The following is an 11,836-nucleotide window of genomic DNA, read 5'->3' as shown; positions in this document are numbered from 1 at the left end:
GAAGTTTCCATGCAGCGCATGAATTGTCACGATCCTCAAGAGGAATTTGTCTCGTAATCATCAAATGATAAATGGCAAGTAAATTATATTGTGGAAAATTAAAGATTTCAAATAAACCTATTTAAAGTGTATGCGCACATAACTAATTTAAAAAAACGAAGAAATATCTCTCGGTAATTTCCTGAAACATATTTTACTTCTGGCTAATAATGTTGAATGAAATTAAAACGAAGAAATATATGTCGGCATCATTGTTGATGTTTTTGTGACGACTGTCATCAAACGAAAAAGTAATATATCTTAACGGAAAAGCAAAAGCGAATTTTTAATATATATATCGACACGTTGCCGGCGGTGTCATGTTGGGTGGTGTATCATACACCATGACGCGATTTTTAAAAATATATCTCTGCATTTTCCCGCGTGTGTGGAATGTTCTCAATTATTGCTGACACCGAGTCCAAAACCATCGATAAAAATGAAATCATATGGTGACTTAGATTGGAGATAAAGGCGTGAGAGAGACTCAATGGCCTTGAAGTTACAGGCGTTTTAGAATTCATTTCGTTCTATAAAGGGCAACTTTCACCGGATTTTCTTCCCGTTTTTTTTCAACCGAGTCTAAAACTATGTTAGCGACTGTGAAAAATGAAATGATATATCGAATTTGATTTGAAATAAAACTGGGAGAGAGAGCAACACACCACGGGCCTACAAAACAGGCCTCAAAGCTATGCAAGTTAATAAAATGGTGGATATTTGTTTATAATTACATGAAGCCTCTCCCAGAATGGGTGGAGCTATGGGTGGAGCTACTCTGCAAACCGAGTAAGCCATACCCCGGACAGACACCCAACAGATAGACAGACAGACAGAATCATCTACGGCTATTATAATATATATATATATATATATATATATATATATATATATATATATATATATATATATATATATATATTAGGGTTAGGGTTGACGTTAGGGTTAGGGGGACCCTAACCCTAACCCTAACCCTAACCTGTCATATATATATATATATATATATATATATATATATATATATATATATATATATATATATATATGTATATATATATATATATATATATATCTATATATATATATATATATATATATATATATATATACATACATACATATGTCGGTCGAAGACCTCATGGGAAGGAAGAAGAAGAAGAATCAGAGCGACAATGTTTAATAAAATCGATTACAAACACACAGTGTGGAGCGAGGCTCAAGAATGCGCCGCCTAACACGCAGTGGGCAATTTCTCAAGACACTCGCTGAAAAATGAGCAAAAAGGCATTTCATTTATAGCAAAATATCAGACAAGAATCTGCGCTAAAGACATAGCAAAACCTGGGCCATAACGACAACACCTCCCATTGTCCCTTCCTACAGAAGGCCAAACTTAGACAAACAGATGTAAGCATTGGATGGGCTGAGCTTTTTTGGCTCTTTATCTAAACATATCAGACCCGAGCACAGGTCGAAGAAAATATTCTCATACACTAGGCTAAATGGTAGATGAATGATTGGATACACGTGCTGAATACAATAAAAATCAAGGATATGTAATGTCTATATTTCTCCCGAGGTTGGTTACATCCTTGATTTTAGGAGACATACTAGAAACTACAAAGATATATAATTAATTATTCCCTTCGTGAAGGAGGCGTTTGGCGACATGTTTTCCCTGTACGTGGGTCGCGAGCATATTATCTACTGTTTGGCACATACATTCAAGGACTTGCTTACTGGGCTAAGGATCCACCCTGCACGTCGAGCCTCGAAACCACATTTTGTCCACTCTCCTCTGCCTGCAGCTGAGTTCAAATCAGTTTTTCAGAAGCACGATATATAATTTCAGATGTTATACTCAATTGAGTCATGGGGTTTAAACCCTAATGGCTAACAGTTCCTTCCTTTGTCTTTACAAGACAACTCCTTGGAAAGACACCGTATACCCCAGTGGTCAGCATCCCAATTAGTCACATGCCAGGCGCGATACAGCATCACGCATGCTCAAGAAAGATATCGGCCCTAACTGGCCATCTAACATTCAACGTATGAATTGTTAGCCATCATTCGCGACGACGGCGCCTGGTTTAAGAGATTGCTGCCGCCCGGCCGGATTCCGAATCCACCCTCGCAGCGGCATAGGTGCGACCCGGTTGCCAGCCAGATTTAGGGGCCCTCTTTATGCAGGCGTGGTCCTCGCGAATTAGGGCAAACAATCGACGTCCAATGCCATCAAGCTTTGTACATGTGATTGCTGGGTGGTGTAAGTGGTGGTGAGGGTGGTTCTTCCGGATACATGTTTGCCATCCGCTCCTTACTGCTGGCATAATAGCAATAACCTTTAAAAGAACCTACACTTTCTAAATCACAGGTATAATCATCCCAACTAAAATCATCATTATCAGAATCCCAAGCATCAATAGGTTCATCGTTTTCCCCACATACTCCTTCCTTTTCTGCCAATAACATATCCAAAGCCACTTGATTCTGCATCACCATCGTTCGCATATGCACTAATTCGTTTTCCAATTGTAGTTCTGCGATTCGGGTTTCGTTTCCAATTCGTTCCATTACTAATGCGAGACTATCTATTCGCCAATCATTCATAATACATAAGAGGCGTTAGCCAGTACACGCAAGGGGTTTTCCACACAAGTATCACAGTCATCACAAAAATCAATACAGGCAGCAGCCAGTTCCCACATGGGATCAACACAAGTATCACAGTCATCACAAAATTCAATACAATTTTCTGGAGCGCTGGTCACAACTGCCTTGTTGAAGGGCCCATTCAGGTCGACGGCCTCTGTGGTCAAGATCATGGTCTTCCGACGGCGGTTTCTTCATCGTCCATCCTGAAAAATACTTTCTTACACACACCATGATCAAATTCCTAGCCCCCCCGTCCCACCAATTGGCATTTAGTTACCTTATCTCTCAGATGGTTGGCTTATTCATAGCCGCATTTCCTGTGTCGTGTCTGGAAATTCAAATGCCATATTTACTTTCACCAATTTCCGAAAATACCTTCCTTTTAATCATCTTCCCTACATCTAATAATACATGATTTACCAAATTTACCTTGGGAAAAATGGATCCCAGATAACAAGTCCCTCCCCACTGGTCGGGTAAGTATGGATATGCTTTATTTCCGCAAATAAACATTACTCCATGGGGTGGGATAAGGGCCGAGGCCATGCATTTACTGATCTCAACGCGGGTGGCGCTTGGTGTTCCCCAAGATATGGTTAGCTTGGTTACGTTATGCTGGGCTTGGTCATCTATGGTTATTACAAGGGGGCCTCCCTTTTCTCTCCCTCTGGTGTCGGATGGCAGGGTATGGGTACATTCCGAGGTTCCCATCTGAATGTGTCCCTTTCCTATAAGACACACCCGTTCCTTTTGCTCTGTCACCCAGACTGGATCAGGTGGTTTGTCTAACAAAGCCTGCTTAATGGGTGGGGTATATCGAAACTCCCGGGAACACACTGCTGGGGATTTTGGGCCTATCAGTTCCAAGGTTGTGGTCAGACATGGGGTACGCAAGGGTCCTGAGCACATATCTCGTAGGGACAGGGGCAGCACTACCATTTCTATCCCTGTCGTACTGGTGTGAGGAAAATGCATGCACATCCAACAACGTGATCGGTTCTGTACCTTCGCCATTGCAGGGGTCACTGTCCAATACGTATTTTCCTTTGGCTTTTTCTTGCTTTCGATCCGTGGGTGCGGAATTAATATGTGTGAGATGCATGGTGGCCTATAATCGTAGGGGGTCTGTGACGTCATGAATTCACATTGTAGTATCAGAGTAGTGCCGCTGTTCAGTAATACATGCGTGGTTAAATTGTTCGAGTCCTTTCCCCATTTGTAACCTGGCCTGGCCATGTTTACTATTGGTGCGCTGCCTTGTCGTGGCGCTTGCTTCAGACGACTGAGGGCAGCAAAACCTGTCTTCCTTCCATGTGAGTCTGTGTACAACGCCCTCCACATTATCCGTGTCCATACGTCTTCCTTTACATGGCAGCAGGGTATATTTATCCTCTGACCCCAGATAACTCTCTGCCGGTAGACCTTAACGGTTTGGTCGCCATATGCATATGTCTCCGTGTTCGCCCATGCCCTCGTGTCCCCAGTGCTGGCAAAGCAGTATATTAAACTAAGTGTGATTGCCACCCCTAACAGGCGGTGGTGCAGCATCCTCGATCTGTGGTGGTGCGTTTGAGGTGTCTGTGTTTGTGGGTATGGCCAACTTACAATGTGTGGCATGTACCCAGGACGACTTGCCCTCACAAAACACCGCTGTTGGTGTGATCAGAAGAACTTGGTATGGCCCCGTCCACCTTGGTTCGAGCGCAGTCTTACGGGTGAAATGCTTCACCAGCACGTAATCTCCTGCCTCGAAGGTGTGGATAGGCTTGCTTGCTGGCTCCGGTAGGGCCTCCCGAACGCGTTCATGTATGCTGCACGCCACATGGGACAAACCTATGCAAAACTTTAGAAGCATGTCATCCATGATAGGTAATTCAAGGGCTGCCATATCCACTGGCGCCGATGCCGTTGACATATAGCGCACGAGCGACAGACCATGGTAACCACAGTCGAAAGGCCTGGTGCTGCCCAGGTGGAAGTGACCTGCCTCATCACCCCCCTATGGCACACATGGCCATTTTGATGCGCCATGCGTGCCAACCATGGCAATAAAGCTCGCGGTGCCACGGGTTTGTCATTAATCGTCCACATTTGTCCTTCTGCGGGGCGCTGAGCTCCCAATTTAATCCAATCTTGATGTTCTACGTTTGAGGCCGCGGCTTGTAATTGTATTACATCGAACTCTGTAGGTGCGGATGTCGGAACGTCTGTCTGGGCAGTCGCTTTAGCGCCCTGTTTGCATCAGTCGAGTGGCTGTGAGATGCTGTGTGTTTCGCTGTTGTAGTAGTGTATGGACGCAATGCGGTACCTGTAAAAGGACAGCATGTCCCATTACTATGTCGGCCGTCCGCTCAACTGCGTATCGGGCAGCCGCCACGGCTTGTAAACACAGCGGAAAGCCTTGTTCTACCGCATCAAGCTTTTTGCTGAAATAGGCTACTGGACGTTCCCTATCTCCATGAGTCTGAGTTAATACGGATTGCGCGAATCCCTCTACTGCATGGGTGAAAAGTGTGAAGGCCTTTTTATAATCGGGAAGGCCCAAAGTTGGGGCCGTTACCAGGGCTCGTTTGAGTCCTTCATAGCAGCGTATTCGATTGTCCGTCCAGTTCACCATCTGTGGCTGGTCGTTTTTCGTCGCCTCATATAGAGGTTTTGCTAGTAACGCATAGTCAATTATCCATGTACGACAATACCCTGACATTCCCAAAAATCGCAACGAACACACTAACACTTCACTGTTATCCTTCACTTCACTTCAAAATTTCACTGTTATCCTATCAATACCTGGACATTTTTTTCCCTTCCTTCCTAGATACGCGAATTTCACACCAGTATAAACCCACTGGAAAAATTATCTGAAAAATAACGAAATCGTCTCCAAGTTCTCTAACTAATCTCCATCCGCAATCACCAATTTTACCCTCCTATGCATTTTGCCTTAGGTTTTAGAACCTAGAGTCTACCAAAAACAACAACTAGCCTCCCAAAGCCATTTCCCTGCAAGAGCGGAGGTTAGCCTTGCGGTCCACATGACAATCTTCTTCATTTTGCTCTATCACCTCCCTTTGAGCAATAATTTAATTGATGTGATTCCCATATACCTGGTGGAGTTCTGTTCACTTGGTCTGCAGAGCCGTGATCCAATCTTCACCAGCCCCCAATCACCTTCTTATCACAAAACAACAGTCCATAACTAACCACTTTTTATCTTGCCAAAACGAAGTTTTTGCAAGATGTATCAGTCAGCTTGTATGTTTGTTTGTTTGTTTGTTTGTTTTTATCTTGCCAAAACGAAGTTTTTGCAAGATGTATCAGTCAGCTTGTATGTTTGTTTGTTATCTTGCCAAAACGAAGTTTTTGCAAGATGTATTAGTCAGTTTGTATGTTTGTTTTTTTGTTTTTTTGTTTTTTTGTTTGTGGTTAATCATTTTTTTTCCACGTTTAGATCACTCTGTAGACCACAGTTATTATTGGAAACTCCTGTAACTTCGCATATCAGAGTCCTATAGAGATACCCTTCAGCACACAAAATTTTGAAGGTCAAGGTCAAAGGTCAAGGTCACTTTGTGGTCAATCATGGAGGTCGATGAAACCCTTATTTTTTGAGTAACTTTGATCGGATCGTCTCCAAACTTCATGGGAATCTAGTATATGGTCCGGCGCTCAGCTGATTAGTTTTTGGTGGCGATCGGCCTTGACCTTCATGGTTAGCGCTGGAGGTCGAAAATTATTGACCCCAAGGTCAAATGTTGAAACCCTTATTTTTTGAGTAACTTTGATCGGATCGTCTCCAAACTTCATGGGAATCTAGTATATGGTCCGGCGCTCAGCTGATTAGTTTTTGGTGGCGATCGGCCTTGACCTTCATGGTTAGCGCTGGAGGTCGAAAATTATTGACCCCAAGGTCAAATGTTGAAATCGTAGGTACCATATCTTCGCATATCTTCGCATGTAACTTCGCATATCAGAGTCCTATAGAGATACCCTTCAGCACACAAAATTTTGAAGGTCAAGGTCAAAGGTCAAGGTCACTTTGTGGTCAATCATGGAGGTCAACGAAACCCTTATTTTTTGAGTAACTTTGATCGGATCGTCTCCAAACTTCATGGGAATCTAGTATATGGTCCGGCGCTCAGCTGATTAGTTTTTGGTGGCGATCGGCCTTGACCTTCATGGTTAGCGCTGGAGGTCGAAAATTATTGACCCCAAGGTCAAATGTTGAAATCCTTATTTTTTGAGTAACTTTGATCGGATCGTCTCCAAACTTCATGGGAATCTAGTATATGGTCCGGCGCTCAGCTGATTAGTTTTTGGTGGCGATCGGCCTTGACCTTCATGGTTAGCGCTGGAGGTCGAAAATTATTGACCCCAAGGTCAAATTTTGAAATCGTAGGTACCATATCGAGTAATACCTCATATGAATGCCCTTGATGAGTGCTTCCCAGATCTGTAAACAGTTTGAAGCTATGACGTCATTTGATGACGTCATGACGAAAAAACGGAATTTTCATGAAAAAATTATTTCCTCAGTTCTCATCAAAATCTTTCAATATTTCATGTGCGTTGGTCATGAAGACATACTATTCACCATACGAAATTATTAAGGTCAAGGTCAAAGGTCAAGGTCACTTTGCGGTCAATCATGGAGGTCAACGAAACCCTGGCAATATACGGTTCACCCTGTGGGTGATGTTTTATTATCTTGCCAAAACGAAGTTTTTGCAAGATGTATTAGTCAGTTTGTATGTTTGTTTTTTTGTTTTTTTGTTTTTTTGTTTGTGGTTAATCATTTTTTTTCCACGTTTAGATCACTCTGTAGACCACAGTTATTATTGGAAACTCCTGTAACTTCGCATATCAGAGTCCTATAGAGATACCCTTCAGCACACAAAATTTTGAAGGTCAAGGTCAAAGGTCAAGGTCACTTTGTGGTCAATCATGGAGGTCGACGAAACCCTTATTTTTTGAGTAACTTTGATCGGATCGTCTCCAAACTTCATGGGAATCTAGTATATGGTCCGGCGCTCAGCTGATTAGTTTTTGGTGGCGATCGGCCTTGACCTTCATGGTTAGCGCTGGAGGTCGAAAATTATTGACCCCAAGGTCAAATGTTGAAACCCTTATTTTTTGAGTAACTTTGATCGGATCGTCTCCAAACTTCATGGGAATCTAGTATATGGTCCGGCGCTCAGCTGATTAGTTTTTGGTGGCGATCGGCCTTGACCTTCATGGTTAGCGCTGGAGGTCGAAAATTATTGACCCCAAGGTCAAATGTTGAAATCGTAGGTACCATATCTTCGCATATCTTCGCATGTAACTTCGCATATCAGAGTCCTATAGAGATACCCTTCAGCACACAAAATTTTGAAGGTCAAGGTCAAAGGTCAAGGTCACTTTGTGGTCAATCATGGAGGTCGACGAAACCCTTATTTTTTGAGTAACTTTGATCGGATCGTCTCCAAACTTCATGGGAATCTAGTATATGGTCCGGCGCTCAGCTGATTAGTTTTTGGTGGCGATCGGCCTTGACCTTCATGGTTAGCGCTGGAGGTCGAAAATTATTGACCCCAAGGTCAAATGTTGAAATCCTTATTTTTTGAGTAACTTTGATCGGATCGTCTCCAAACTTCATGGGAATCTAGTATATGGTCCGGCGCTCAGCTGATTAGTTTTTGGTGGCGATCGGCCTTGACCTTCATGGTTAGCGCTGGAGGTCGAAAATTATTGACCCCAAGGTCAAATTTTGAAATCGTAGGTACCATATCGAGTAATACCTCATATGAATGCCCTTGATGAGTGCTTCCCAGATCTGTAAACAGTTTGACGCTATGACGTCATTTGATGACGTCATGACGAAAAAACGGAATTTTCATGAAAAAATTATTTCCTCAGTTCTCATCAAAATCTTTCAATATTTCATGTGCGTTGGTCATGAAGACATACTATTCACCACACGAAATTATTAAGGTCAAGGTCAAAGGTCAAGGTCACTTTGCGGTCAATCATGGAGGTCAACGAAACCCTGGCAAGATACGGTTCACCCTGTGGGTGATGTTTTATTATCTTGCCAAAACGAAGTTTTTGCAAGATGTATTAGTCAGTTTGTATGTTTGTTTTTTTGTTTTTTTGTTTTTTTGTTTGTGGTTAATCATTTTTTTTCCACGTTTAGATCACTCTGTAGACCACAGTTATTATTGGAAACTCCTGTAACTTCGCATATCAGAGTCCTATAGAGATACCCTTCAGCACACAAAATTTTGAAGGTCAAGGTCAAAGGTCAAGGTCACTTTGTGGTCAATCATGGAGGTCGATGAAACCCTTATTTTTTGAGTAACTTTGATCGGATCGTCTCCAAACTTCATGGGAATCTAGTATATGGTCCGGCGCTCAGCTGATTAGTTTTTGGTGGCGATCGGCCTTGACCTTCATGGTTAGCGCTGGAGGTCGAAAATTATTGACCCCAAGGTCAAATGTTGAAACCCTTATTTTTTGAGTAACTTTGATCGGATCGTCTCCAAACTTCATGGGAATCTAGTATATGGTCCGGCGCTCAGCTGATTAGTTTTTGGTGGCGATCGGCCTTGACCTTCATGGTTAGCGCTGGAGGTCGAAAATTATTGACCCCAAGGTCAAATGTTGAAATCGTAGGTACCATATCTTCGCATATCTTCGCATGTAACTTCGCATATCAGAGTCCTATAGAGATACCCTTCAGCACACAAAATTTTGAAGGTCAAGGTCAAAGGTCAAGGTCACTTTGTGGTCAATCATGGAGGTCGACGAAACCCTTATTTTTTGAGTAACTTTGATCGGATCGTCTCCAAACTTCATGGGAATCTAGTATATGGTCCGGCGCTCAGCTGATTAGTTTTTGGTGGCGATCGGCCTTGACCTTCATGGTTAGCGCTGGAGGTCGAAAATTATTGACCCCAAGGTCAAATGTTGAAATCCTTATTTTTTGAGTAACTTTGATCGGATCGTCTCCAAACTTCATGGGAATATAGTATATGGTCCGGCGCTCAGCTGATTAGTTTTTGGTGGCGATCGGCCTTGACCTTCATGGTTAGCGCTGGAGGTCGAAAATTATTGACCCCAAGGTCAAATTTTGAAATCGTAGGTACCATATCGAGTAATACCTCATATGAATGCCCTTGATGAGTGCTTCCCAGATCTGTAAACAGTTTGACGCTATGACGTCATTTGATGACGTCATGACGAAAAAACGGAATTTTCATGAAAAAATTATTTCCTCAGTTCTCATCAAAATCTTTCAATATTTCATGTGCGTTGGTCATGAAGACATACTATTCACCATACGAAATTATTAAGGTCAAGGTCAAAGGTCAAGGTCACTTTGCGGTCAATCATGGAGGTCAACGAAACCCTGGCAATATACGGTTCACCCTGTGGGTGATGTTTTATTATCTTGCCAAAACGAAGTTTTTGCAAGATGTATTAGTCAGTTTGTATGTTTGTTTTTTTGTTTTTTTGTTTTTTTGTTTGTGGTTAATCATTTTTTTTCCACGTTTAGATCACTCTGTAGACCACAGTTATTATTGGAAACTCCTGTAACTTCGCATATCAGAGTCCTATAGAGATACCCTTCAGCACACAAAATTTTGAAGGTCAAGGTCAAAGGTCAAGGTCACTTTGTGGTCAATCATGGAGGTCGACGAAACCCTTATTTTTTGAGTAACTTTGATCTGATCGTCTCCAAACTTCATGGGAATCTAGTATATGGTCCGGCGCTCAGCTGATTAGTTTTTGGTGGCGATCGGCCTTGACCTTCATGGTTAGCGCTGGAGGTCGAAAATTATTGACCCCAAGGTCAAATGTTGAAACCCTTATTTTTTGAGTAACTTTGATCGGATCGTCTCCAAACTTCATGGGAATCTAGTATATGGTCCGGCGCTCAGCTGATTAGTTTTTGGTGGCGATCGGCCTTGACCTTCATGGTTAGCGCTGGAGGTCGAAAATTATTGACCCCAAGGTCAAATGTTGAAATCGTAGGTACCATATCTTCGCATATCTTCGCATGTAACTTCGCATATCAGAGTCCTATAGAGATACCCTTCAGCACACAAAATTTTGAAGGTCAAGGTCAAAGGTCAAGGTCACTTTGTGGTCAATCATGGAGGTCGACGAAACCCTTATTTTTTGAGTAACTTTGATCGGATCGTCTCCAAACTTCATGGGAATCTAGTATATGGTCCGGCGCTCAGCTGATTAGTTTTTGGTGGCGATCGGCCTTGACCTTCATGGTTAGCGCTGGAGGTCGAAAATTATTGACCCCAAGGTCAAATGTTGAAATCCTTATTTTTTGAGTAACTTTGATCGGATCGTCTCCAAACTTCATGGGAATCTAGTATATGGTCCGGCGCTCAGCTGATTAGTTTTTGGTGGCGATCGGCCTTGACCTTCATGGTTAGCGCTGGAGGTCGAAAATTATTGACCCCAAGGTCAAATTTTGAAATCGTAGGTACCATATCGAGTAATACCTCATATGAATGCCCTTGATGAGTGCTTCCCAGATCTGTAAACAGTTTGACGCTATGACGTCATTTGATGACGTCATGACGAAAAAACGGAATTTTCATGAAAAAATTATTTCCTCAGTTCTCATCAAAATCTTTCAATATTTCATGTGCGTTGGTCATGAAGACATACTATTCACCATACGAAATTATTAAGGTCAAGGTCAAAGGTCAAGGTCACTTTGCGGTCAATCATGGAGGTCAACGAAACCCTGGCAAGATTCGGTTCACCCTGTGGGTGATGTTTTATTTTTTTTTTGTTTTTTTGTTTGTGGTTAATCATTTTTTTTCCACGTTTAGATCACTCTGTAGACCACAGTTATTATTGGAAACTCCTGTAACTTCGCATATCAGAGTCCTATAGAGATACCCTTCAGCACACAAAATTTTGAAGGTCAAGGTCAAAGGTCAAGGTCACTTTGTGGTCAATCATGGAGGTCGACGAAACCCTTATTTTTTGAGTAACTTTGATCGGATCGTCTCCAAACTTCATGGGAATCTAGTATATGGTCCGGCGCTCAGCTGATTAGTTTTTGGTGGCGATCGGCCTTGACCTTCATGGTTAGCGCTGGAGGTCGAAAATTATTGACCCCAAGGTCAAATGT

The 11,836-nt window shown here is 42.5% G+C and overlaps 1 protein-coding gene across 11 annotated transcripts in view; it reads right to left on the bottom strand.

Moving 5' to 3' along the window:
- Positions 1 to 1,200: 1,200 nt before the first annotated feature.
- LOC144892916 (coagulation factor XIII B chain-like) overlaps positions 1,201 to 11,836 on the bottom strand; it is a 199,118-nt gene continuing 188,482 nt past the window's right edge. For 4 of the 11 annotated variants that reach the window (XM_078781402.1, XM_078781404.1, XM_078781409.1 and 1 more), the window contains one exon: positions 1,201 to 4,527. In XM_078781402.1, the coding sequence (XP_078637528.1) occupies positions 4,202 to 4,527 (326 nt within the window). In that variant the 3' untranslated portion in view covers positions 1,201 to 4,201. The remainder of the gene's footprint in view (positions 4,528 to 11,836) is intronic. The other 7 variants (XR_013624040.1, XR_013624042.1, XR_013624041.1 and 4 more) reach the window with 5 other exon arrangements.

This window comes from Myxine glutinosa, chromosome 7, assembly GCF_964187855.1.
Source record: "Myxine glutinosa chromosome 7, kmMyxGlut1.1, whole genome shotgun sequence".
Lineage (NCBI taxonomy): Eukaryota > Metazoa > Chordata > Myxini > Myxiniformes > Myxinidae > Myxine > Myxine glutinosa.
Note: the sequence above shows the minus strand (reverse complement) of the source record. Positions and strands in the feature narration are given on the sequence as shown.